The sequence below is a fragment of the Macrobrachium rosenbergii genome, chromosome 10, assembly GCF_040412425.1.
Source record: "Macrobrachium rosenbergii isolate ZJJX-2024 chromosome 10, ASM4041242v1, whole genome shotgun sequence".
NCBI lineage: Eukaryota > Metazoa > Arthropoda > Malacostraca > Decapoda > Palaemonidae > Macrobrachium > Macrobrachium rosenbergii.
The window spans coordinates 24,527,553-24,555,052 of NC_089750.1; the positions used below are offsets into that span (position 1 = coordinate 24,527,553).

General features: G+C 35.7%; 1 protein-coding gene across 4 annotated transcripts in view; it reads left to right on the forward strand.

Annotated features, from left to right (window-relative positions):
• Positions 1 to 27,500, forward strand: part of LOC136842563 (uncharacterized) — a 616,302-nt gene that overhangs the window by 479,435 nt on the left and 109,367 nt on the right. For all 4 annotated transcript variants that reach the window (XM_067110026.1, XM_067110027.1, XM_067110028.1 and 1 more), the window contains 3 exons: positions 16,096 to 16,264; positions 24,161 to 24,281; positions 25,996 to 26,157. In XM_067110026.1, the coding sequence (XP_066966127.1) occupies positions 16,096 to 16,264; positions 24,161 to 24,281; positions 25,996 to 26,157 (452 nt within the window). The remainder of the gene's footprint in view (positions 1 to 16,095; positions 16,265 to 24,160; positions 24,282 to 25,995; positions 26,158 to 27,500) is intronic.

The window sequence follows — 27,500 nt, forward strand, 5'->3', positions numbered from 1 at the left end:
TGAAAGAAAGAGAGAGAGAGAAAGATGAGAGAGAGAACAGCAACTGAGGCATCACTTGAATTGATACCTTAACACACACGCACTCCTTCCCTGTATTTTTATGTTTTATACTCTTCTCATTTATATTTTTACTGTATTTCCTCATTTTTTTTTATTCTTACAACTCAAAAGATGAACTCATATGCACACCCTCATTTGCTGGTGGTGAACTAGCTAGAGCTTTTTTGTTTCGTGTTTTTACCTGTATTATTTTTCCACATTTTATTAAAGGATATGCACACTACTGTGCTGTAACTTGTAATGAAGTACATGTACCGCATAAAGAGAGGGAGAGAGAGAGAGAGGGCAAGTTTGTATGCACACACTCATTCACTGGCATTGGTGAACTTGCTCGAGTGTTAGAGTTTTTGATTCTTGTTTTTAATGCTTGATTTTTATACATTTTATTAAAGGATATGTACAATACTATAGTGTAACAAAGCAAGAAAAAACGAAGAGATATACTGTATAGAGAGAGAGAGAGAGAGAGAGAGAGAGAGAGAGAGAGCAACAACTGTCGTTCATTAAGAAATGCCATATGTACTCAACATGTAATACAAGGTTTTTACACCGACACAGTTTCCATGATAGGGTAAAATGAGTAAAACAAATGAAATATGCCATATATACTCGTGTATTATTCAATATTGTGTTTCATGGAACCCTTAAAATTTTGTAGCCTAAACATGATTTCATCAAATAACACAGCACGCGTATCATACGAGTTGCATTTTCGATAGCCCAGAAAACGTTAGGCTAACCTCTTTTCCTCAGTAATCCTGTCTTGTTAAATAAATGAAAGTAAAAAAAAAAACTATCTTAACTTACTGAATAAATTTCATTTTCATAACCATCTCTTATAATTAACAACTTCTTACCAAAGAATTGACATAACAGCGAGTGTGACATAACAGAAAAAATCGGGAAACATCTGTTTTGTAATTTTGAGGGATTTTACATTAATGTAAAGTATGTTACTTTACCTATTTAAACCCATTTTACATTTATGCACAAAAATAGAAATAATAATTCCAGTAATACATTCATTTCTTTTATCAACTAAAAATGATTTTCCTAATTCTTTCGTTAGTAGGCTCAATCAGCTGATCCTGAGAACGTAAACATTTCCAAATGCAAATGACGTATGATTGTTTTTTTTTTATACATATTGAAATGATGATTTAACAGGATAGTAATACAGTATAAATGGGTTCAGTGATTAAATATCAGTTTCATTACCATTACATTCTTCTTAAATACAGCTGTAATAGCCTATTTGACTTTTGCAAATAGTTACTGTGAGTGTAACACCTAGTCTAGTCAGTAATGTAGTTCACACATATACAGCACATGTTGCAACTTGTGTATGGTAATACAATATGGTAACAACTGATAAAAAAGTCTGTACAAAAATACATTATTGGTGATAAAAACATGGTAGGCTGTGGGTAAATACAGGTAGGCAACCTATCTTTTGGATTGTGTTATTTATGAGAGAGAGAGGAGAGAGATGGTGTTACATTTTTTAAAGTGTATTTATGCAGTATATTTTCTTAGAAATATGTGGGAAAAGGTAGATAATTGCCTTTTGCATAAAGTTTTCAGTTTAAGTGTGATGGCTGTTGTGTGATGGTTGTTGTTTATAAGGATAAGGAGTGTTTGATTTCGCCATTATGTGGCTCTATTTATCCGGATATTGGTATATTTAAATGGTTAAGTTAGGAAGGATATGTACATACTGTATATATATATATATATATATATATATAACACCCCTAGATTTCTTTACTTGCCCTTATCTACAAATATTTCGCCATTATTCCGACAGGCATTGTCTATATAGGTGGCTCAAATTTATCCGGATAATTAAAGGATTAATTTATATATGTATATTTAAATGTACATTTATATATATGTATAAGTTTTGAAAACAAAATATATAGTTTTGTTAGGAGAATCAGAGAGAACTTATATCGGAGATATAACACGCCCAGTTGGACCTCTTTTCTTTCTTTGTCTATTATATATGAAGAAACAATATATATAGTCGCTTTTGTTCAAAATATTCTTTTATCCTTTGTTATATATTTCCTTTGTTATCAGCCACCATATATATATCTAGATTATATATTATTATATTTATATAATATATTCCATATATATGATAAGCAAACTCAAGTTAAATGGGTGCTGGATTGTGAATGTTTGGAAGAACGTTTAAAATCAAATTCATCTCAGAATAGTTAAAACTTACACCTTTAGCTAATTAAATGTCTTTGATAATCCAGACAACCATAATTATATGATCAACCAAGTGTAACAATATATATATATATATATATATATATATATATATATATATATATATATATATATATATATATATATATATATATGTATGGGTGCTGGATTGTGAATATAATCATGAACCATAATTATATGTGTGTGGATTGTGGATCCATCCCCTGGCACAGTAAAACTTCCACAGCATTAACTGGTCCCTTTGCCTGCACTGAAGGTTCAATATATATATATATATATATATATATATATATATATATATATATATGTATATATATATATATATATATATATATATATATATATATATATATATATATATATATATATATATATATATATATATAAGCCATTTTCCATGACAAAAAACTATATATTTATTTACACATATATAAAGCAATCCTTTAATTATCCGAATAAATAGAGCCAAGGGCCTGTCGGATAATGGCGAAATCCAGATAAGGGCGAGTAAAGAAATCTAGGGGTGTTCAAGGGCAACTACATATCCTTCCTCACTTAACCTTGCCAATACCACATAACTGTAATCACTCAATATCCTTATAAACAACAGCCATCACACTTTAAACTGAAAACCTTATGCAAAAGGCAATTATCTACCTATTCCCACATATTTGTAAGAAAATATACTGCATAAATACACTTTACAAAATGCAACACTATCACTCTCTCTCTCTCTCTTTCTCATACCCATCTACAAAATTGCTATTTACCCTTGGCTTGCGCATATACGCATATACTGGCATTTTTGTGGTTTTAAAGTGATTGATTCTATTATAAGCTTTTTATAGGTCCCAGATACGCCACTCACAGGCTTTCCCCCTTACTTTCAAACTTCTCCAAATTCTTCTTTTTTTTGTATAAGAAACTTAATTTGATCACCCTATTCTTAGTTTTAAACCAAACTCTTTTTCCACAGTTAGTCCTTCTGTCATGTGTTTTACTTAATAAAAATCCTACCGTACAGCTTTCCTGGTATGATATACTTAGCAACATTATAACTATATTTCATACAGGCACCTCTGTCTTTTTTATATTTGTACAGTTTAACCCTTATTAGTGTCACCCATTCCCATAGTGCCTTTCCCTTATCTAGGCATACTTACAAAACCTGGTTACCCACCCACTCTCACAAACACCACAGTACCATAGCATCTCACTAGTAATCCAGTCAACTCCTGTAGTCTTTTCATTCTTCACCCTCTTTTAGGTTTATTATACAAGGAAGGAAATTCCAACTCTCGATTGTGTATTATTAAAAGTCAAAGAACATATAAGATTAAGGAATGTAGAGCGTCATTGTGAAATCTGGCTCGAGTTCAAATAAGGCAAAGATAATGGACGAAAATTTTTTCATGAATAGAAGAGCCATAATAAGTGCAAGAACAAAGTATCCATTCGAAATGCAAAACAACTTTCCTTACAGATTTTTTTGTATTTGCAGGTGCATAAGAATAGTTAATAAAAATTTTAAAGTAATGTCAAAAGGCGGATACTTGTAAATAAAGGGATTTGAGGATGGTAAAAGAAAGCAAGAAACTTTACAGCTCATTGTAATATCCCCTATGGACAGAGGCTGAGAGTGTAAAAGAGAAAAATACATTTATGAAGGAGTGGCAACTTCTGTAATTGGCTTTATGTTTCAATTTAAAATTGTGTAACTAGTTTCATTTTTGTGATTGTTTGTTTGCGGGCTTTTCAATTTGACTGTGAAAAGGGAGCCATAAGAGAAGAGTAATTATTCAAGCTATGTCAGAAGACAGGGAGGGAAGAGGTAGAGATAGGTAGAGGGAGACAAAAAGACAGGTGGGAAAGGAAAAGGAAGAAAGTTAAGGGGAATGGAATCAAGATTTCTGCAAAGTAGAGGGAAAATAAAATATCCAGAATAGTGAAATTTAGAAAAACAAAAAAAGGCAAGGTATATAAAAAATGAAAATGGAGAAATTAACGTTGCAGGGACAAAATAATGGAATGATAGAGGCATTATTTTGTAAAGTTTCTGAATGAAGAATGAAAATATTAGATACATGCTGGAGGATGTTGGCATGGTAACAGGAACTAATAGAGAAAATTAGATCTAGAGAGTTAATAGGTCTCTTTGGATGACGAAAAATAAAAAAAAAATAGCAAGTGATCAGCTAAATTCATCTGTAGTGCTGATCATTGATCTGATCATAATATATGAAAACCTGATTAAGGTAGGGAGTATGGCTGTAATATAGACAGAAAAAAGGGAATGCACTACCATATGGAAATTATAGAGGGATAAGATTGCTTGCACTTGCTATGAAAATATTGGAATTAACAACATAGGCTTTCTTATTATAACGCTACCGCAGTAGAATTACCTTGCAAAAAGAGAGAAGTTGTACATGACATTGGTGAAAAGAAGGCATTTGACAGACCAGCATTTAGGCAAACAGTTAGATGTTCCCCCGTTGGTGGCGGTGTTAACGTCAGTGCACCTCACACTGTCTTCTGAAGACATATAAGGATTATACAGAGTCCATTCTGCCCCTAGGTACAGGCACTTTTTTTTTTCATCTTGCTGATCCACCCGTCATTATTACGGTTGTGAGATTTTATTGCAATTTCACCTTTAGATCCTTGTACTTATTTATTTTTTGGGTCTCTTTATCTTGCTGCCCATCTACTCCAGCTCCTTTTACTGTCTTTAGTGCTGAATGTCTGAAAGTGCCTTAAGTTTATAGCTTAAATTTTATATTTCACTCACAAGCAGATGGCATTAGAGGGACTCGTTTAACCTGTAATGTTACTGTCCCATAACACAAAATCTACAGTGAAGAGAGTAACCTCTAGAGGTTTATTGAAAGAATTTTAGATACATGTTTGTGTCCATGCAAGACCAGCTGTCAGTCTTGTATAGGTGATCTTAGTAATGGAGGTAGCTACAGAGAGGTTCAGGAAAAAGGAAGCCCCTGGATCATCTCTATGCAGATGATTTAGTGTTAAAAGCAGAATGAAAGGAAGAGTTAATAAAAATGTTTAATAGGTGTACGAATGGAATGAAATAGAATGACTAGAACATTAGCATAAGTCAGACAGGGCATATGGGAACAGGAAAAGAAGCAAGGAAAAAAGTACAAGCAGAACAGAAGCATCTTAGAGGAGGTAGAATATACAGGATTGTGTTGCTGATGTTGAGAGGAAGTGTAGCACAGACATGGACACTGACAGAAGCTATTTTAAAAGTGTGGCTAAACAATGACATAGATGACAATCTAGACCAGACAAGAATTCACGGAGGAAGTGCACAAGACAAAAGTGTGTGAAATCTCATGACCCCATACAGGGAAAAACTGACCTTATTATTTTTCCTCACCTTTGGAAGGGGAAAAATGCAAGAAAGCTTGGAGAAGGATATAAAGTTTACTACACAAGGTAAGGTACAAGGAGAAATGGGGTAGGAATTATTCCCTATCCAGATCTGCAGTAGAATGTCACAGAGGTCCAGTGTATAAGTGACAGACTTATGGGCTGAAAGTTTGTGAAAGATAAGAGAGTATGGCATATCATCTTGGCATACACCCCTCAACAAGGGCGTAGTGAAGAGGAGGAGGAATTCAGAGGGAAAGTAGAAGAATATAGAGAAAGAGTTCCAAGAAGTGAACTATTAGTGTTATCTGGGGACATGAATGCCAATGTACAGTATGTGAGAGTTCTGATGGCTTTGAAGGAATACATGGAGGAAGAGGTTTTGGAAGAAGAAACCAGGAAGGTAATAGATTGTTAGAATTAGCAGAAGCTGTGAATCTGGTACTCATGAATACACAGTTTGAGAAAAGGAGAAGTCATCTGGTAACATACAAAAGTGGACAAAATGAAACACAAATTGATTATGTTTTGGTTAGGAAGGAAGACATGAAATGAATCTGTTGTAGCTCAACATAAACTGGTAGTGGCAGATTTTAGGTTGAAAGCAACAAGGAAAAGAAAAGCCCCAGCCAGGAATAGGACGATCAAAGCTTGGAAGCTGAAGGGGGAGAAGGCAAGAGAGTTCAGAAGTAAAGTGGAAATAGCCAGGCAAGAGAGGTATGTAAATGGAATGTCAGAATTGCCCGAAGAGATATGGGATGATATGCAAGGGATTGTGGTTCTAGCAGCAGCAGAGGTGTTTGGGAGGACAAGTGGTAAGCAGCAACAGGAAAGAGAAACATGTGGTGGAATCAAGGGGTTCAAACAGCTGTGAAGGAAAAGAGTGTAGCCAGAAAAGGTTGGGAAGAAGATAACTACCAAACAAGAGAGGAGTATATACAGACAAAGAGGGAAACAGAGAAAGGTAGCGATTGCAAAGGGAGAAGCCTTGAGAGAGTGGTATGAGAAGATGGGAACACCAGAGGGAGAAAGGATAATCTACAGAATTGCAGAAGTGAGAAGAAAAGACAGATGGGATGTAGTAGAGGTAGGAATTATTAAAGATTCAAGTGGAAATATCTTAATTGAGGAGGAAGAGGTCAAGAGAAGATGGAAAGAATATTTTTCACAACTATTAAACACTGAGAATGAGTGTGAAGACTGGAAAGTGTTCCTCCAGTAGAAGGACCAATAGCAAACATTAGAGAGATTGAAGTTGAGAATGCTATAAAGAAAGGAAAAGTAAATAAAGCTGCAGGAAAGTCAGAGGTAACAATAGAAATGATTAAAGCACTGGGAAATCTAGGTAAAAAGTGGGTGGACTCACTATTGGAAAAGATCTGGGGTGTAGAGGAAATGCCAAGGGACTGGAACAATAGTTGGATGATTAAAATGTGTAAACAAAAAGGAGACATGTTAAACTGTGGGAACTACAGAGGAATAAAGCTTTTGGAGCATGTATTCAAGATACTAGAAAGAATAGTAGAAGGAAGGTTGAGAGAGTTGGGTTTATGAAAGGAAAGAGCACAGCGGATGCTATTTTTATAGTAAGTCAAGTCTAAGAGAAATATTTAGAAGGAAACAGGAAAGTTTACATGTGTTTTGTGGATCTTGAAAAGGCATATGACAGGGTAGCAAGATGAGTAGTTTATTGGTGTTTGAGAAAGAGAAGAGTACCAGAGAAGTTGGTAAGGTTAGTGAAGATGATGTGTGAGGGGGCAAGAACCAGTGGACAGACAAAATATGGGGAGACTGAGGCATTCCCTGTGGAGATTGGCCTCCATCAGGGATCAGTTCTGAGTCCATTCTTGTTCCTCGTTGTTATAGACACCTTGCCATCAGAATTAAGGAACAACGAAGAACTGTGGGAACTGATGTTTGCTGATGGTTTAGTCATTATAGCATACACAGAAGAAGAACTGCAAGAAAGGTTTTTAGTATGGAAAGCAGCCCTAGAAAAGAAAGGATTGAAAGTGAACATTGGAAAAACAGAGCTAATGATTAGTAGTAAAGAAGGACATGAAGAAGTAAACATTCAAGTGGAAGATGGTACAGTGCTAAAACAGAACGATGAGTTTAACTACTTGGGATCAATAATAGCAGAGGAGGGAGGTACTGAGAAAGCAGTGAGACAGAGAGTGAAAGAAGCATGGCAAAAATAGAGGGAAGTAACTGGAGTTGTTTTAGATAAGAAAATACCATTAAGGCTAAAAATGAACATTTATAAGACAGTTATCAGGCCTGTACTATTATATGGGGCAGAAACTAGGGCACTTAAGAGGAAAGAGGAGGGACTGTTGGAAAGAACCGAAATGAGGATGGTGAGATGGATTGCTGGAATATCACTACTGGAAAGGAGGGGGGGGTGTCAAAATATAAGAAGAATGTGTGGAATATGCAACGTAAAGGAGAAGGCTAGTGAAGCTCGTCTGAGATACTATGGTCATGTAATAAGAGGAGAGGAGGTGGAACCAAGACAGCTAAGAACATCCCAGTGATGGGGAAAAGTGTTGGGCGTCAGCGGATCAGATAGGTGGGACTGGGGGAAGCAGATGCAAGGAATAGAAATAGATGGAGAAAGTGGACTCGAGCGGCCCTGCTATACAATGGGATTAATAAGGTCGAAGGAAGAAGAATTTTTTTTAAGAGTCATTTTAAAAGGTAAAAGAGTTAAACTATGTAAAAATATTCATAATAAAGAGAATACTCATACTATTATTAACAATGATTCAGGTCATATCATATATATATATATATATATATATATATATATATATATATATATATATATATATATATATATTTGTGTCGTGTGTGTCTGTGTGTATCATAAATGTTATGCTAAAAGTATCGATTAATATCGAGTTCATATACCCCGGGAATAATTTACACCTAAGGGGAGTAACAATTTTTAAGTGTTTCATCACCAGAAGGGTTCGATCTCCTGCCATCTTTAGAAAATATGTACAAGAACTTTGACCACTGAGCCATCAAGAGAGGTGTTATGTATTCCCGAGGTATAGTGAATTGGATATTAAATGATATTTGTGGCTTAATATTTGTAAGCATGTAAAATATCACGGTTTGTGCCCTAGACTGTGAGACATTTGGTGGTTGAATGTCACAGTCTTGAGAATCTAAGGCATAGGTTCCTCTCTTGGGGACGTGACAGAGATGGACATACCATCTTTGCAACGTTTCTCGGGGAGAACTGTAATTTAGATCAGGTATATATCTTTGTTAGGGAGGAGGGCCTCCTCAGCAAAATTTAGATCATATGCATAGACAATGTGTGTATGTATGTATATATATTGTATATATCTTTTACAGATATGATTATATGTATATATATTTTTAGATGTTTCTTATATGAGACTCCTTTTAAACTTATTTATTTATCTTTTTAATTTCCTTATTAATTTACGGCGTCAACAACCTAGATGTTGTGACGCCAGTTTTGATAGCCCCAGTTCAATCATTCACTTTTATGTGACACACATGCGCACACATATACATACATACATATAATATATATAATATATATATATATATATATATATATATATATATATATATATATATATATATATATATATATATATATATATATATATATATATATTTGTGTATATATATATATATATATATATATATATATATATATATATATATATATATATATATATATCTATATGTATATATATATATATATATATATATATATATATATATATATATATATATATATATATATATATATATATATATATATATATATATATATATATATATTATATACTGTATGTGTGTGTATATATATAAGAAGATTTTAGAGCCCTTTCACACTAGGCAACTAGTGACCATCATTAGTTGCCTAGTGTGAAAGTCTCGGGCAACTGCAAGCAACCAGTGACAGTCACCGAGTTGTGGAATCCTTCTCATCTCATTCGAAAGAATGTCATCAATGGAGGAGGTACTTCTGTTGGCTTTGCTGGTCAAGAAAAAAAGAACAATGCATATGCATGAGATGTTATCATCAAGAATACAAAGAGGTTTACATCATACACTGTACGGTGATTTATGTGCTGATGATAAGAAATTCATTAATTACTTTCGTATGAGCAAGCCTTCATTTGAGGAGCTTCTCAGCCTCATCGAGAACGACATCACAAGGACTGACACAAAGACGAGACGAAGCATAAGGCCAGATGAGAAACTTGCTGTGACTTAAGGTAAGATATGCATATTTAAGTAGCTAATCTAGTTTCCTTTTTTCATAAAGGGAAAACTGACCAGTTTAGCATTTTGATTACGTGAACTTTTGAATCTCTCATTTGAACTCAGTGCTTATGGAAGTTTGCATCCTACTAGCAAATTTCCTTTTTCCCTGAGGACTCCGCTTGTTCGCACCTAACATTGGCGTTTATTTTTCTGTAACTTGCGAGAAGGGTCTCTTTTTCCCTATTTTGGAGAATTGTTAATGCTACTCCTTTAACTAAATGAAGGAATGGTAGCTCATGCTCTGGTAATTACCACCCAGTTTCTGTAACTTCCATGTTATCTAAAGTTTTTGAAAGTCTTTTGGGAAAATGTCTGAATGCTTTCTCTGTTCCCCAGTTGGCAGTTTGGCTTTTATAAGGACCTGGGTGCTTTAGATTAGGACGAAAGTTGCGCCACACGGTGGCGTAGTATGAAAGCTCCCATTTGAAACAATGCCCAACAGTCGGTGATGGCAACTGCCAGTGACGGTCACTTGTTACCAGAGCGGGCAACAGCCTAAGCCTGTTGCGCAACCGGGCAACCGCAGTGACGTAGTGTGAAAGGCTCAATTTAGTTATACAGTGTATCCGTTTTCTTTAGTGTCTTTTCGATTGCACATTTTACAGTATATAAGATAAAATAAAATGAGTAGTAATGAAGGGTAGGTATAGAAGTGCTCGAGTCCTAAAATTCTGGAGTATAAAGAGCACATGGAGAATCACAGCATAAAGAAGGCTTTGAATAATAATGCTGTAAGTAGAGAGGATGAAGATGTCGGGAGTCGTTAACTGACGATTGTGTATTATATAGGTCGGGTCTCCAGGATGGTCGTTATCGACCCCTGAGGGACGACGTGACTGTGTGAGGGGTCAGTAAATGCCCAGGGGTCAAAAGGGGGTCGATTATGAACTTCTCTGGTAAAGAAAAAACTGATATATAGGAAATAAAGTACAGTATTACAATAAATTAAAATTGAGCCTCGATGGCTCAGTTGGTAGAGCAGCAATCTCAGACTTCATAGAAGTCTGTGGCGAGGGTTCAATCCCCGCAGCCAAGCGGTCAGAGAAGGCGGACACTTTGCTATCCGTGTAGACACCCTGGGATTACGTATGTAATCAACGGATAGGTTTGCTGAAAGCAAATGTGTGTTACAGACTAATACACACATCAACAAAGCCACTCCAACATCTTCTAAAAACATAACAGACACCTCACACGTCTCGAACTGTCAACCTAACTGCCCAGTTCTCCTTGCTGCTGGGAGAAAGGGAGCTGGGGATTTGGTACAATACATGTACACATTTCGTTACCGGGGTCTAAGCGATGTCAGGCAGGGCAGCCGATCGAGGCTACGGCCTACCCCACCGCCAAATCAAAGTCCTTCAAAAGAAGGCATCGTGCTTACCCCATATAAAAATGGGAAAAAAAGCACGTTAAAACGAAGAAAACGAAGAAATTACAGTAAATTTAAATTGCAATTTATGGATGCATCCCTGGTGTGCTGAATTTAATTGTAAGTTACGACGGTATTCGTCCATATGCTGGAAAATATAAGATATTTTTCATGAGATTAATATCATCTAATTTATTTATGAAGTTTGTCACGTTGTTGTTATTCACACGTACGTCCAGTGGGAACAGAAATGTCAGTCAGAAAGGAGTAACTAAACGTATTAATGAAATTAGTGTTATTGTGAAACAGTACCGGAGGAAAAGGGCGAAGGAATGTCTGCCTTTAAATAAAGATTTTGATTATCGATAATGCATTATTTTTTTGTTTAACATGCCGGAGGGCGGTGAGGAATCAAATATCCCATGAAGGAGTCGATAATCTAAAAAGTTTTGGGGTCCCTGGTATAAACGCAAAGAAAACGAACCGTAAGAGGTTGGGAAATCGACCGTTAACATTGCGAGTTTATGGCGATAACTTAATTAGCAATTACAAGACAAGGTGGGAAGATTTAAAGGCATGGATGGTTAACACCTATTCGCGCAGCCCATTAGTCCTTAACTCTGCTTTGCAAAGAGCTGACATTTACAAGTTTTTGTTTGGAGAACATTAACAATATGATATTGACAGGTAAAATTGCAAATAATTGTTTGGTTATAACGGCTTGGATGAATAATGGCCGTGGCAGAAGGCACATCATAGGTGGAACACCCTTTTTATAAATGAAATATAGAGGTGAATGAGTCGTTGCTAATGGAACGTTTGAGGGCAAGGTTTTCATTGTTATGTAAGGGAAAAGGGTCCTGCGCAAAAAATGCAGACAGTGGTAGATGTTTTCTGTTATCAGTTGAAATTGGATGTACCGCTGCTTAGGTCATGACCAGTTCAGCAAGCTAAGCCCAGAAATAATAAGAAATTATGAGTGCGGGCAACAGACGATGGTTAGGAGGTGAAAGAATAAGATATTAGGGAGTCTGAATTATTGAGCATGATGTCGCAGACTGTTGAAGGGTTGAGCGGAGTGGATTGAGATCAGAATGTTAATGAATACCTCTAGAAAGTCACTGGAGACAAGATAGAGAAGAAGCCTGTAAAACACTATTTTAATTTATCACTAAAAGGAGAACGTTTCGTATTTTATTTTACCACAGTTTTAGCAATAATTATTAAGAGAGTCTCACGTATTCATAATATTCCTAACAGGTGAGGCTATTTTTCAGTGTGACCACATCCAGATCGAGAGGATTACATGCCTTATAAAAGCCCGATAAAAAAGTTCTGTATAATATATGAATTTTTTATATTCAGCCGAGGCATACAAGCTTCTTTTGTTACTTCTGCCTCGCTGCTTCAAAGATGTCGTAAGTCTTGTATAATGATTGTCGAGGTGGCCAAGCAGAGATGTTAATTAGCTCAAGATTAGAATTTGAATCCAAACGGCTCATTAGAGGACATCTCAGTTTCTTTGTCCACTGACATTAGGGTCAGATATTATTTCTGGTGATAGAAATTCATTCCTCGTTATAATGTGGTTCGGATTCCACAGTAAGCTGTAGGTCCCGTTGCTAGGTAACCAGTTGGTGCTTAGCCACGTAAAATAAATCTAATTCTTCGGGCCAACCCTAGGAGAACTGTTAATCAGCTCAGTGGTCTGGTTAAACTAAGCTATACTTAACTTTTCTATGTTAGTCCAAGTTCCTCGTTGGAAGGGTCGATATCGTTCTCGGAAAGCACGTTGCTGGGCCTGCGTTCGATTCTCCGACCGGCCAATGAAGAATTAGAGGAATTTATTTCTGGCGATAGAAATTCATTTCTCGGTATAATGTGGTTCGGATTCCACAATAAGCTGTAGGTTCTTAACCGCGTAAAATAAGTCTAATCCTTCGGGCCAGCCCTAGGAGAGCTGTTGATCAGCTCAGTGGTCTGGTTAAACTAGGTACACTTAACTTACGCGAGTCCAGTAGTATTCTTGGTTGATCGATGCATGGTCAGTTGAGTTTGGTCTCAACTTACCTACTTTCTTTTACTTCAAGGAATAGTGAATGTTGGAATAGTATACCTAGTGTGGTTTTGTTTAAAGGAAATTGAAGATGTACGTGGCATATCTCCTCAGGCCACCGACAAACGATAATTATGGAAAAATCTTTGCACATGAAGTAAATAATCCTTTAGGTACGGCAAAATTAATGCCACATATGTTCATTGATGTGTTATGCAATGATAGATTTTAAAGTAAAATAACCTGAAGATAACAGATTTTCTGTACGGTAATGTTTGTTAACATTAATATAATTTTTACATAGCTTACAAATTTTCTCTTATTTTGCTACGATTTGTAAAGATATCGAGAAAACTATTGAATGTTTAGCCCTAAGGATTCAGAGTATCGATATTATTTCTGATTAACGTCGCTAATAATTGAGTGCTCGAGGCACATGATACACGCAGGAATAGTAATTTGGTCTGGTGTATGTGTGTGTATATATATATATATAATATATAATATATATATATATATATATATATATATATATATATATATATATATATATATATATATATATATATATATATATATATATATATATATATATATTTTATATATATATATATATATATATATATTACATACACACATATTTATTATATATGTTTATTTTCATCATTCAGCAGTCAGCATTCTCTTCTTAGAGGGTTTGGATTTAAAGGATATTAATCTCCTGTTCTCAGCAGTTCTTTTGATGTTGGTAGTTCTGAACCATTTTTCCACCATGGCTGCATCCTTCTCTAGTCGACTAATCACTAGGCCTGTGACTTATTGCTGAGGTCATTACAGGCACATTGGTCCATAGAGGAGTATAAATAATCCTTGGTATATTTTCATGAAGCATTTTTTATATATTTTGCCCATACAGCTGATCTCCAAAGCACCTGCTTAATATATAAACAAAACAACCAAAATGAAGAAGTGAGCCTCACCAATCCTCATGTGCTGGTATGACTAAGACTCCTGTCAAGGAGATATACGAACTACCTTCATGGCAGTGCCATCTGGCTCACTAGAGAACTATTATTAGCAGGTAATGATATGAAAAGTACCCTGGGTACCTTTCCATTCTAGAGGCCATATATATATTAAAGAGGAAAGCGGTTGGTCAGCCTACACAATATGAAGAATTATTTATGGTACCTACTTTGAAACATCTACACCATCGGACACTCTCCGAGAGTTGCCACCACGCCCATTGATTGGACAGGGGCCACGAGAGAGAGAGAGAGAGAGAGAGAGAGAGAGAGAGAGAGAGAGAGAGAGAGAGAGAGATTAATTGAAGGACTTGGTAGTTTTCCATTTCAGCCCGAACATCCTCATCCCCCAGCATGTCTGGTTATGCCCATTAATCACTGTTCCTGTTTAATTGTCTACCCACATATCTTATTTAATTACCCATGTTTTGCTGTCAGTATTTATTCCCCGCTAAGGATAGAACTTTTTAGAAGCAGATATGTCTGGCTAAATAAACTACATTGAAATAGAACTGTAATGTTCTGTGTGATTGACCTCTTGCATTTTTAGCTGCGTACTGAAGAAAAACGTTTATTTCGGCAAGGTAACACAACTAAGAAATGTAATTAGTAACGGCTAAGCTCTTATTAACTTCAGTACTATAACCTGTATCTATATTATGAACGGAACTTTTCATTTGTTATAAATGATTGACCAAAGGTAAAACCCAATTGGACGTGCATTTTTACTAAACTTGTTTGTAGGATTTTCATGGGCCAGGGTAAAGGCCAATTCATTTATTTTAATTTGGCCTTGAATCAGGACAAAAAGACTGCTTAATGTGACCTAGGTATAAAGCAAAAACTTCTGAAGTGTTTTTTAGCTCTAAAGAAGTCAAGTAAACGTTAAGGGATAAGAATTGGACGCAGCTCCTTATCTAGATAGATTTTCTATTGACAGTTTGTGTATAGTTTGGCTAAGAAACTTTTTGTTACGTGGTTTGGGTCCTGGCGAAGTGAAAAGCAATAACCCAGGGAATGGAGGAGTACTTTGCAGTAATTTATAAATTTTCATGAAAAATTCTTGGTAGATAGAGGGCCATTTCAGAAAACTTCTGTCTCTTGGATGTGGATTTAAATTTAGACCCGTACGATGATTTTCATGCAGCAGGTTAAAGTTTAAATTTTGATCCACCTCTGAATCCATTAACGGGAAAGTATATCTGGAAAAGTATACAAAGTATGGTCTGTAACCGAATAGTTTTTAGTTATTGCATATTATTGATATATTCTGTCATTTTGGATATGGACCAGACTTCAAATTAGATCCATGGTCCGGATTCAGTTACTAATAATTGATTTTATGCATTTAAATGTGGACACATAATTTTTAGTTATTTTCAGGTGTTATGGTTTTGTTTTTATGCGGGTGTCATACAAGTTTTACACTTATTTACTCGCAAAAAAAAAACATATGATCACCCTGAAATGTGTTTGTTTCTTTGTATCCATGTTTGTAAGTGACAGGTATCTTGATGAATAATGATGATTATTACAGCCTTGGGTGCGCTCTATGTCAAACTTAATCACCGAGCCATCAAACTTGTTTACCTTTTTCACCCTCCACTTTTTATCTCTATCTCTCAAAGAAGTAGTTTGGACGTGCGATGGACAGCACCGCCGTACCCCTACAATTTCTCGAGGTATGAGCTTCAGGTATGGCATCACAAAAACTTCTCAATTACCTGTCGGGGGAAGTCGCCGCATAGAGGATCCATCGATATGATACCAGATAGAGGAAAGATAACTCTTACCACAGTAAGTGTTTTATTACTTTTATGCCGTTCAAAGACTTTCCAGTGCATGGGTTCTCTTGTGATCGTTGAATGTACTGTCACTTCTTGTGTATGAACTTTGTCCTTTTTCTTGATGCATATGTTTAACTTTGTTCTTATGAAGAAACGGAGTCAATCATCATCTTGAATCTTGAAAGACTTTATGAAAGGGAGAGTTCTGTATACTCATGAAAGGGAGAGTTCTGTGTACTCAATGATATTACACAGTATCATACGTGTCATCTTATTAGTATTACGCTCTAGAAAATACGCTAAGTTTAATAGAATTTCAAGTAGTTAAATTGGTATAAGGATTTTGTTTTAATATTAAAAGTAGTAGTAATTGCGTGTATTTTTGTAGCTATACGAAATTCAGTGATTTACTCGGCACGGAAATATATCCTGAAATTCCTTAAATCGAGTTGCAAATTGATTTGCTCACAGATGTTCGTGTAAGTTCGGTATGTGTGTTTTTACAAATATACGCTTAGCTTTTCCGCATATGTGCGAGGATAGGCAGATGGGCACGCTAATACATCTGTCGATGTGTGCAGTGAATTAGTTCCCTGTTAGCTAGATAACTGCGATGGTCGTAACCAGGTCATGTGCTGGGAACCTCATCCCAAAATATGTATTGAGAACAAAGGCTTGTCTCTTGGAGCACTACCCTGTACTATATACTGTGTATATATGTATATATATATATATATATATATATATATATATATATATATATATATATATATATTGTATATATATATATATATATATATATATATTATATATATGTATATATATATATATATATATATATATATATATATATATATATATATATATATATATATACTCAGTGGTCAGGGTCAGTTTCTGTTGTTGTTGCTACATCGGACAACGGTCCGAATCCTGCCTATGACGAAACACTTACCAATTATTATTCCCCTTGTGTATAAGTTATTCCCCAGGTACAGTGAATTAGATAATAAACGAAATTTGCGTCGTAATGCATATTTATGGATATATATATTTATATGTATATATATATATTATATATTTATACGTATATATATTCTAGTAAATTCTTAGACCGAAGAAGAACTTGAAGAAAATACGCTTATGAGTTTCCCGTTAAAAATACAAAGAACATTATAGTACTAAATTTGTATTATATGTCCTGAAAATATACCTCCTTAAGGTTAGTTAGATAAGAACAGCTGTATACATTTTAAAGTAAAGGCCAGTTAGACAGGCACCTTAACAGGTATTTCTACCTCAGATGCAAGGTAAGCAAAGAACAGGAAAAATCAACAATGGTGCTGAGGTTTTAACTACCAAGGGAGCGACATGAAGGAAAGAACAGTGATAAACAGTCAAGAAACACAGAAGCGGGAAAAGAATCCCATAGTTTGCAGCATAAGAAAACATACTGTCACTGAACCTTGTAATCCAAGTGTTGATGATTTTTAAAAGTAAATCATGGAAGAGCTGACCTGATGAGTGTTACTGTACAAGGCGATCTAAGAGGAGGAGGAGGAGGAGGACTTCTCCCTGAAGATCCATGGAACTATGACTATCGTAATTCTCATATGAAAGAGGGAAAATAAGGCGATCAAAAGTTGAAGAGAGGAGTCACTGATGTAACAAATTACTTGAATTTCAATCCTGTCGAGGGAGTTAAAAAAAAAAAAGTGAAATATAAGAGTCGTTCTTTAAATTAGGACAAATAAATTCTGAACCAAGCTGCAATAACGGAGACGAAGAAAAGAATTACCTGTAAACAATATAAATTTGAATATTGTTGTCATTCCAACAAAGGTTGAAAGCAAGCTGGAGTCTCAGAATGGTGGTGAAAGTGAGAAGTTCAACTAAATTTTCTTCAAATAAAAGCGTATTATAAGGAATGAGACAGAAAACTAGGAAGAAACGGTCTTGGAGGCAGTGAATTTGACTAAGATATCTTCATTAAAATTAGCTAACAAGGTCAGAATTCATATGAATGGAGGCTTATTCAAGATCAGATGAGGTCAATTGAAATGAGGTGAAATGCATGAAGAAGATACATTGGAGGGCTGAAGTATTGGCTAAAGCAGGGTAGGAGATGTAGACTGCAGAGGGTCATTAATAAGGATAAATACAAGAGTGAGAAAATAGAATCTTGAGGAACACCACTAGAGAGGGGGGAGGGAGCAGGTATTCTGTCAACAACTGATGTAAAACAATGAGATGAAAAGTTTGTCACAGACCGCCAAATGCTATCAATGTCACAAGGAACACCAATAATTTCTGCAGTTCTACAGATAAATTGATGAAATTAGTAAAATTGAAAAGTTCACCATGAGATCCTGCTTTACAATTGAGATATTCATGATTTAAAAAGAAAGCTTTAGATTCAACTGTGTAAAACAGTAGGAGTGAGTAAAATATCGAATCCATTAGCGATGATGAAAGTTAGGATAATAAAACAGTATATACTTCCAAGAGGAAGTATCAGTGCAGGATTCAACAATTTAGAGAGAAATGTGGCAAAACACAGGAGTCATTTTACCTATAAATATCTTTATGAATTGTATGAGGAGTATGAACTGGACCAGATGCCATGCCAGTATGGACCCATCCCTCCTTTTGATGGTCATTTTCCTGTTTTTCTTTACACCATGGGTTACCTTAACATGAGTGCCACTCTTTGAATACATGGCTTTGACAATATCATCAGCCTGTTCGTGTAAATATTCTCTCTTATCTCATCTGGGTCTTCATTTAACTTCATTATCTCGACTTGAATATTTTCCATGTTCTGCTTTGTGTTTATTTTCTACCTGAAATTTGTCTACATGTACCCTTTAGTTTTGTCTGTTCTTAATGGAATCCCATGACTCATCTGATGTCCGCAGTTTCCTTCCTGTTACCCCATATCCCAGTATTTCTTGTCCAGTTCTGAGATACATTTTTAATTTTAAACCAGACATCACTTAATTGTTTGGCTCCTCTTCAGATATGGTTTCTGGAAATCTAAATCTATTTCACCATTCAGTTGCAAAAGCCTCTTAATGTTTATCTTAAAGAAGTTATTTTTATATCAAATCTAGATAGCCAGTCAACTTTTTCATTGGATGTTAGTAATTTCTTCTTTAATATGGCAATGACCTCTGCTGTTCTGTAGCTCCTAAATTTCCTCAGTGTTATTTGCTCTCTGTTAATAGCTGAGTAATCTCTTTGATATGTATGACTGCCATGTGGAGATGTCAAATAATGTTAATAGTAATGAAAAACCTTAAGACTTTGAACAGTATCAAGTCTGAATTGAAATCCATTGTTAACGTTGCCTTGACTGTAAGTAGTAAGTTCTTTTTTTGAATGCTCGCAGACTCAGAATAACATCTATATTAAAGGTATTTACATACGGGCTTACATACTGATCTAGGGGAATTATTATCAATATCTGTTTTTCCTCACCATATCTCACCAGACACCAGGTAAGCAATCAAGCTTGTCAGTCGTCCTGCCTCAGGAATTCCCTACATGTCCGTCGGTCTTCAAATAAGTTTTTCTCTTCAATCTGCTGTAGAGGATTTTTTTTTTTTTTTTTTTGGCATTGCTGAGTCTAAGTTTTCGTTCCATCTTTTCCTTGGTCCTCCCGTAGGTCTTCTTCCGTCTGGCATCCATTCCAAAAACTTATTTGGATATCTACCCTCCTCCAGTCTTTTTGTGTGGCCAAACCAAGCATTAGAATGCTCTCCACCCCGAATTCATATACGATGTGTTCGTTGCATATTCTCTCTGGCCTTGCAATACCCTTTATCAGTCTGAGTATTTTCATTTCTGCTGCTTGAATGTGGCTTCTAGTTCTAGGTCAGAAGTTCTCTCAATATAATGAAATAAATTATTGTTTTTACTTTTCTTGGTGTATTCCTATCTTTCATGAGTGGATAAAGTAGATACAAATTGTTATTAAATTTGTTGATCTGATGATATACTTCTAATTCTGACTTGTTTTCATCACAGAACATAATGTCTAGCTATTGAAAATTTCTGCACTATGTTAAACCTGGCCCTCCAATGAGATGTTCATATCTCTAAATGTTCTTAGTTACAGCATGATTTCCGTTTTATCTATGCTGAATTTCATTCTGCTGTTTGTTAGGGCGTTGTTTCATTCTTCTAGTTCACTTTGAAGGTCCTCCCTTGTTCCTGCTATCATTGCATAGTCACCTGCATACATTAGATCAATGAATTCATCTCCACTAAGGTTTCTCTCTCTCTCTCTCTACACTTATCCAGAAAAGGAATGAACAGTAACGGTGAGAGGACACTGCCCTGCCTGACACCTGGTTTGACATCAAACCAATCATCATTTTCAGTGAGGGTCTTCACTCTACATTTACTATTAAGGCATGTGTTGAAAATTGCTCTCTTAATTTTCCCTGGGTTCTCATAATATTCATCATTCATTGCATGCCATATTTTGTGCCCGGGCACACGATTGAAGGCTTTCTCTAGGTCTAGAATAGCAGTATATTGATCTTCATTCCACTCTCAGCTTTTTTCAAAAATCATTGTCAAGGTGAAGATTATGTCAGACGCTCCCCCTACTTGGTTTAAAACCATTTTGCTACTCACCCAATTTTGATTCCATTATGTCCTCTCAGCCTTTCTTATAGAACTCTCTTGTAAAACTTGAAAGCACAATGATATGAGAGAAATACCTCTGTAGTTTGAACAATTGGTTTTATCACCTTTCTTATAGATGGGGCCACATAAGATCCTTATTCCAGTCATCAGGTACAGCTTAACCCTCCCAAAGCATTGCAAACAGTTCCAAAAACCAGGCATTCCCATCATTAGCCGTACACTTCAGTAGCTCTGCAGGACTTTGATCGACACCAGGAGCTTTGCCATTTCTCATTTTTTTAAGTGGCCCTTCAGGTTCTCTCATTGATAGGTCAGGTTCTGTGCTGGCTTCGGTATGGAACCCAAAAGTAATTTCTTCATTCAGACCACCGCTGCTGATATTTAACAGTCTCAGAGTAAGTTTTCTAACCAAAGTCTATTTCTCTTGTTGCTGACAACAGTATTCCATCATTTGGGTATTTTAGTGATTAAGTAGGTGGGTGGGATCCCTCTCTTTAGTTATTGGCAGTTTTTTATATAAGTTTTCTGGGACCTTGCAGATCATTTTCCAAATTCCAATTTTTATAAAACTTTTTATTTTCGTGGTTGCCTTCACCCTCTCCACCTCTCTGCTAGCGTCCTTGTAGCTATAATGGTCCTCAGCCTTCCTAGTTTTAGCCCATCTTGTACACAGTTTAATTTTTCTTGTAACACGTTGTTTCAGCTCTGGTGACCACCAAGGGGTTTGTTTTCTTTTATCACCTTTTACAGTTTTTGTCTGAACTACATTCAAAGTGGCGTCTGTAATTCCTCTTTAAAAACCATTCCACTTATTAATCGAGTTATACCTTTCATGTTGCTATTGTCTTTCTCTCTGATTTCATTCTTCAATCTCTCTTTATAGTCTTGATGATTAAGGTATCCTAGGATAAATCTTTCCCTCGGCTGAGCTTTGGTTAATTTACGTTTATGTATTTTTAGTTTTACTAATAATATCTAAGATCTGAGCCGAGTGATACAGATGGGACACTCTTCACAACTCTAAATAGGTTCTTGTTATTAGTGAGAGCTAAGTCAATCTTGGACATTTCAGTCTAAGCCTCATTATAGAATTCCATCTATACTGTGACCAATTTTGACTTTACCGTTGTTTGTAAAAGGAATTCATTATCGCCATTTGGTTCTGGAGGCAAAAACTTATATCTTTTCCCTCTTTATTTCTTTCCTCAATACTAAAACCCCTAATATGTTTTGTATGCCAGTTCTATCTTGTCTCACATGCCCATTTAGATCTCCTATAATGATGATGTTTTCAGCATAAGGTACAGATTCTTTAACGTCTTCTAGATTCCCTTAGAAGTCTTCTTTTTCTACCTGTAGACGTCCCTGTTGTGGTGCATACGCTTGGATAAAACTTATTCTGCATGTGCCCACCCTCAAAGAAAAGCTGATAATTTGGTCACTTTTGTCGTTGAGATGTCCGATCTGCTCACAATAACACCAACTCATGTTATGCTTTGATGCCGACTTTATACAATAATTATAATTGTCGTGCAGCAATTTTGTACCCTCTCCTGGTAAGCGTGTTTCACATAATCCAAAGATATCAATATTTCTTGCCTGCATCATCATAATTGTTTCTTCCTTCTCTCCTCTGGGGGTATTAAGATTGATTGTCCCTATTCCCATGTTTTGTTTTCCATTTCCATTCCGAGTCCTGATGTGCCTGGGCATCCGTTGTGCCAAAAGTCCGTCCTGAGGTAAGTCGTGCGTTTCTTGAGCAAATAACTAGAAACTCTCTGGCTTACTAGGCCTGTCAAGAGCTTTCGTGACTGCTAATTTGTGCCACCCAAATAACTATAGATCCCTTCCGGTTACAGAGGTCCCAACATTACCTCCAAGTAGTTCTCTGGTAGATTTCAGCCACTGCACCTCTTCAAGTTTACACAGCCCCATGTCCTAATGTATGTAAGCATAAAGTCTGCAGTACTGTCCTGTTTCAACAGAGTTGCAACAAATGGTGTTTTCAGTGAATGCTTTCCATCTCTATCTTTCCCAATGTCTCTAAGGCTATTGTAACGTTGCTAATTGACCCTCATATAACTGACAAATCTTCATTGTTCCAGAGCTCTTTTAGGTTGTAAAATTTGTTATCAAATTTACAACAACCTAAGAGAGCTCTGGAATGATGGAGATTAGTTAGTAATGTAAGGTCTAATTATGTGTTACAATAACCTTAGAGACCTTGGGAAGGATGGATATTGGAAAACATTCATTGAAAACACCGTTTGTTACATCCCTGTTGAATATGGTTATATTGAACACTTTATGCTTGCATGAAGAACAAAAGCGACATAATGCAGAGTTGTTCCATGAGGTAATTGAAAATTCTAAAACAGATATTGACAAGAATTCCCCTAGATCAATTGCATTTCTTTGGAGACTTAAGAGGCTTAAGTTAATTTCCTAAGCCTTGTTACCTTGCCTTATTTCTTCTAACGTGTATTTCTCTTTTATGGTTTTTATGTACTGGTGGAACTTGATTAGTTAGTTGAGGTCATTTTAGATTAGTTCAGTGATAATAATTTGGCAGGAGCTCATGTCATAAAAATCATGCAGTCGATGTTTGTTTCAATTTGCAAATGAAAACCCATTAAAACAAATTTTTGTGTTCTTAGAAATTTATAGCCTTTATTGAAATACCATTAGATAATGCAGAAAGTGAACTGCGAAATTAATGTTTTATAGTTAACAACCTCGGATTTTTTACTGCAGTATATTAAGCAGAGAGTTATTGTCTCTATGGAGGGATTCATTTCAAATGACATAATTGCGGTTCTAAAAAAGACAACGAACACCAGAATCGCCGCTCTTTCAACATATATTATACAGCCCCAAGAGTGTCTTTAGTAAATTTTAATTGAACAGTGAGCCGAATTAGAATAGCCACATATGTCTTTCAGTATTAATACTGTAGTTTTTAAACCATGATATTATATGATAACACTGTGTATGTCTCCAGATGAATACAGGCCCATAGCGATATGTTGTAAATGGATCTTTATTTTTCCTTCCTTTGAACTCACTATGCTAGACAGTAAGGAGGAAATTAATAATGAGATCTAGAGTCCTTAGGCGAGAATGAGTTGGCCTTGAAGAGTCAAATATCCTTTGGAGTGTATTGTTCTTTAATGAACACTATAATTGTAGCGAATGACAATTTACCCCTCAGCGCAGTAGTTGCAGCATACCGTGTTATTCTCATTTACAGACGAGTTATAGCTTCAGCAACTTAAGTAGTGGGTGGTACTGTGCACGGGTTACGCCAATTGACCATAGGTGCCCCCGGGATGGATGCCAGACGCGGTCGAGTTTGGCTAAGTTATTAGCAGGTAAGATGTATGTTGGCTCCCGATGTTATCTCATTAAGACGGGATGTAAATTTTGATAAACAGATTAGGCTGTCTTTTCAACTTAGAAAGGAAAATTGACGAGAGAGAGAGATTTTACAAGTAATTTTAATTGAGGTTACAGAGAGCGATATTTTTTAAGTTATAAAAAAATGCCCTTTAGAATGCGTGTCTTTACCATAATTATTATAATTTCATTATGGTGACGTTCGTTTTTTCGTCTGTATTTTTACAATTTTTTAAAGACTTTTTTTCATCAGATCATGATACGGAACGGGGAGATACCAAAGCGTCGTCTGATAATTGGACACAAATGATTGTGACAATCTAATTTCCAGGTCACGAATTCACAGAAATGTAAAAGTCTTCAAAACCAATTACTAATATCTCTTGTAGTATTCTTTCAAAAAAATTTTATAATTTAATGGTCATGTCAGTTTCCAGTCATATGTCACCTTCCATGTTTTCAGAGAAGTGATACAATTTTTACCATTCAACAATACTTGGCTCTCCGCTCAGTCAAAAAGAACACAGTAAAAAGTAAGGTGGGAGTCAGAGGGCGAAGGAAGGATCTTTATGGGGATTTCCACTGAAGATTTCATATTTTTCATGTACTGGAAGCAATAGATTTACAAGCTTGCGGAATGTAGGGCATCATATATCTAGAGAAATGGGACAGTATATAAACTTAAGAAAATAGGACCGAGTATGCACAAAGGAATGAAATAACTTAAGTTGGAGAGAGGTTTAATGAGGTTGAATCTAAAAAGTTCAGGAACATTGATCAGGTTTTGTTTTGAGTTGAAATTTAGCGAAAGGCCAAAAAAAAGTCTAATCAAACAATGGGCAAGCTGAATAAGATGTGGAAATCAAATAGACGGAAGTTGCATACGAAAATGAGAGTATACGCAAGTCTAGTACAATCTGTATTGTTATACGGACATGGCAGTGAAATTATATCTAAAAGGTTTTGTCAATTTTAGAACGAGGATATAAGTAGAATAATCGGAGTCAGGGGCAGGATGGAGGTAGAAATGATACGATAAGGGAAATTACTTTAATTCAGTGTGTAGATGAGATATTGATGAGTTCGGATATAGAGATTGTTTGGGCAACCCCAGGTAGAATGGGACGGGATAGTTTCGGCTGGGCTCCGGTGGGCACAGAGGAGTTGGAAGGCCTACACCTACTTAGATGAGTCCTATAAGAAGGGGGAGGAGATTTGTGAAAGGTAATGCACAGGTAAGAAATGAGTGGCGGAATCTCCCAGATGCCCGTTGTGTTACGCAGGGTTGCAATTGATGATGATAATCATCATTAGTGGAAGCAGTGATCTTTGACAAAAATGGAATTTCCGGCATGGTGAAATTTATCAGTTGTCAGAAACATTTAGTCATAGCCAGTTTATTATTATTATTATTATTATTATTATTATTATTATTATTATTACAAAATACACTGAATTATTCCTAATTACAGCAACTTTCCTTAGTTCGGTTAGGTAAAATATGAAGATGTTATGTGAAATCGATTTATCAGTGTTTCCTTTTTGTGTAATCTAGTATTTTTATGGTGTTAGTTGAACAAATCTCTTATAGTTGTCTTCAGTGGTTTGATCTTTTTCAAAATACCTTTTCAGAGACAGTGGAATTCTTTTTCAGTTCTGTAGAAATGTTTTTCTGTTAATTTGTTTCAGCATTCGAGGATGAAGATGATTACCAAGAGGAGTATCATCAAGTGCTTGTTTTTAGTCTTGCTGGTGCTGCCGTTGCGGTGATATCTGCCGGTGCCTGTCTAGCCTGTATTATTGTAAGGTGTAGACCGTCCCACGGAGTCCTCCATGTTGTTTACAGTAAAGGTAACTAAAACCTTGATAACCAATTAACAGTTTTCATATAAGCCAACTTCACACTCATCTTTGGTTGCTTTCGCCAAACACTGCCGCTTTGTTGTCTTTATTAATTCATCTTGCATGCAGTTATATGATGAATATATATTGTTCAAGTATGGATACAAAATATTTGTATGTAGTAGAGTTATAATGGTAATTATAGTGAAATACTCGTAATTCAAGTACAAAGTGTGAAGTCTCCTTTGGAAAAAGAAATATTTATGGTGTATATATATATATATATATATATATATATATATATATATATATATATATATATATATATATATATATATATATATATATATATATATATATATATATATATATATATATATCAGGAATGTGTGTGTGTGTTTGTGTAAATGTATATGTGTATGTGTATATAATGTGTTTTATATACAGTATATATACAATTTAGTGTATATATGTTATTTATATACATATTATTAAGAAATATTCCTCCTGATCGTTTGAATCAGGAGTGTTGTATATGTATATATATATGTGTATATATATATATACATTTTTGCATATATAAATTTAAAGTGAAAGTGATATATACAGTATATATACAGTGTATATATGTTATTTATATACATATTATTAAGAATATTCCCTCCTGCGCCACATTTTTGCACTAAATTTAAAGTGAAAGGACTAAGTAATTAAGTAAGGCAAATTTAGTATGACTCACTGTGAGAAATTCGCCCCTAAAACCTCTCCCCATTACCTTTTTGGGGGAAAATCCCTTTAAATCCCTTCTTGTCCAACGTGCTGTCGGAAATCCCTAAGTTCCAGGTGTGGACCCCTGCCAAGAGCTAGTTGTCGCCCGAGGCAGTCCAGCTGGCGGGCGGACCACGTGCATTCCACCATTTTAAATTTGAAGTCATGCGGCCCGCAGTTCCCACGTGGGCAGAGTGATCACAACGCCATCTAGGAAGAAAAGCTGTTACTTCCGACGCTATAAAGGAGTCCTGGACAAGACACCCTCCCTCAGAATTGTCGGCGGCGCCACGAACTCCAGAGCTCCTTCCTTTGCTCTATCCACGGCCTATTTCAAACACGTGGCTAGCAGTAAAAGTAACTTTTGATGTGAATTAATTCGCTCCTTCGCTGGCCCTCATAAGAAGAAACTTCAGTTCCTAAGAAGGTAAAGTACCAGGATTTAAGGTTTTTCGTCAGCCACGTTTCCCTATTTTCTCTATCTATGTTCCTTTCCTCTTCATAGTGCGATATAATCACAGTGAGACCTGTATTGCTTAATATTTTTTGCAGTCTAATTTGTAAAGCAGTTACGAGAAGAGTAA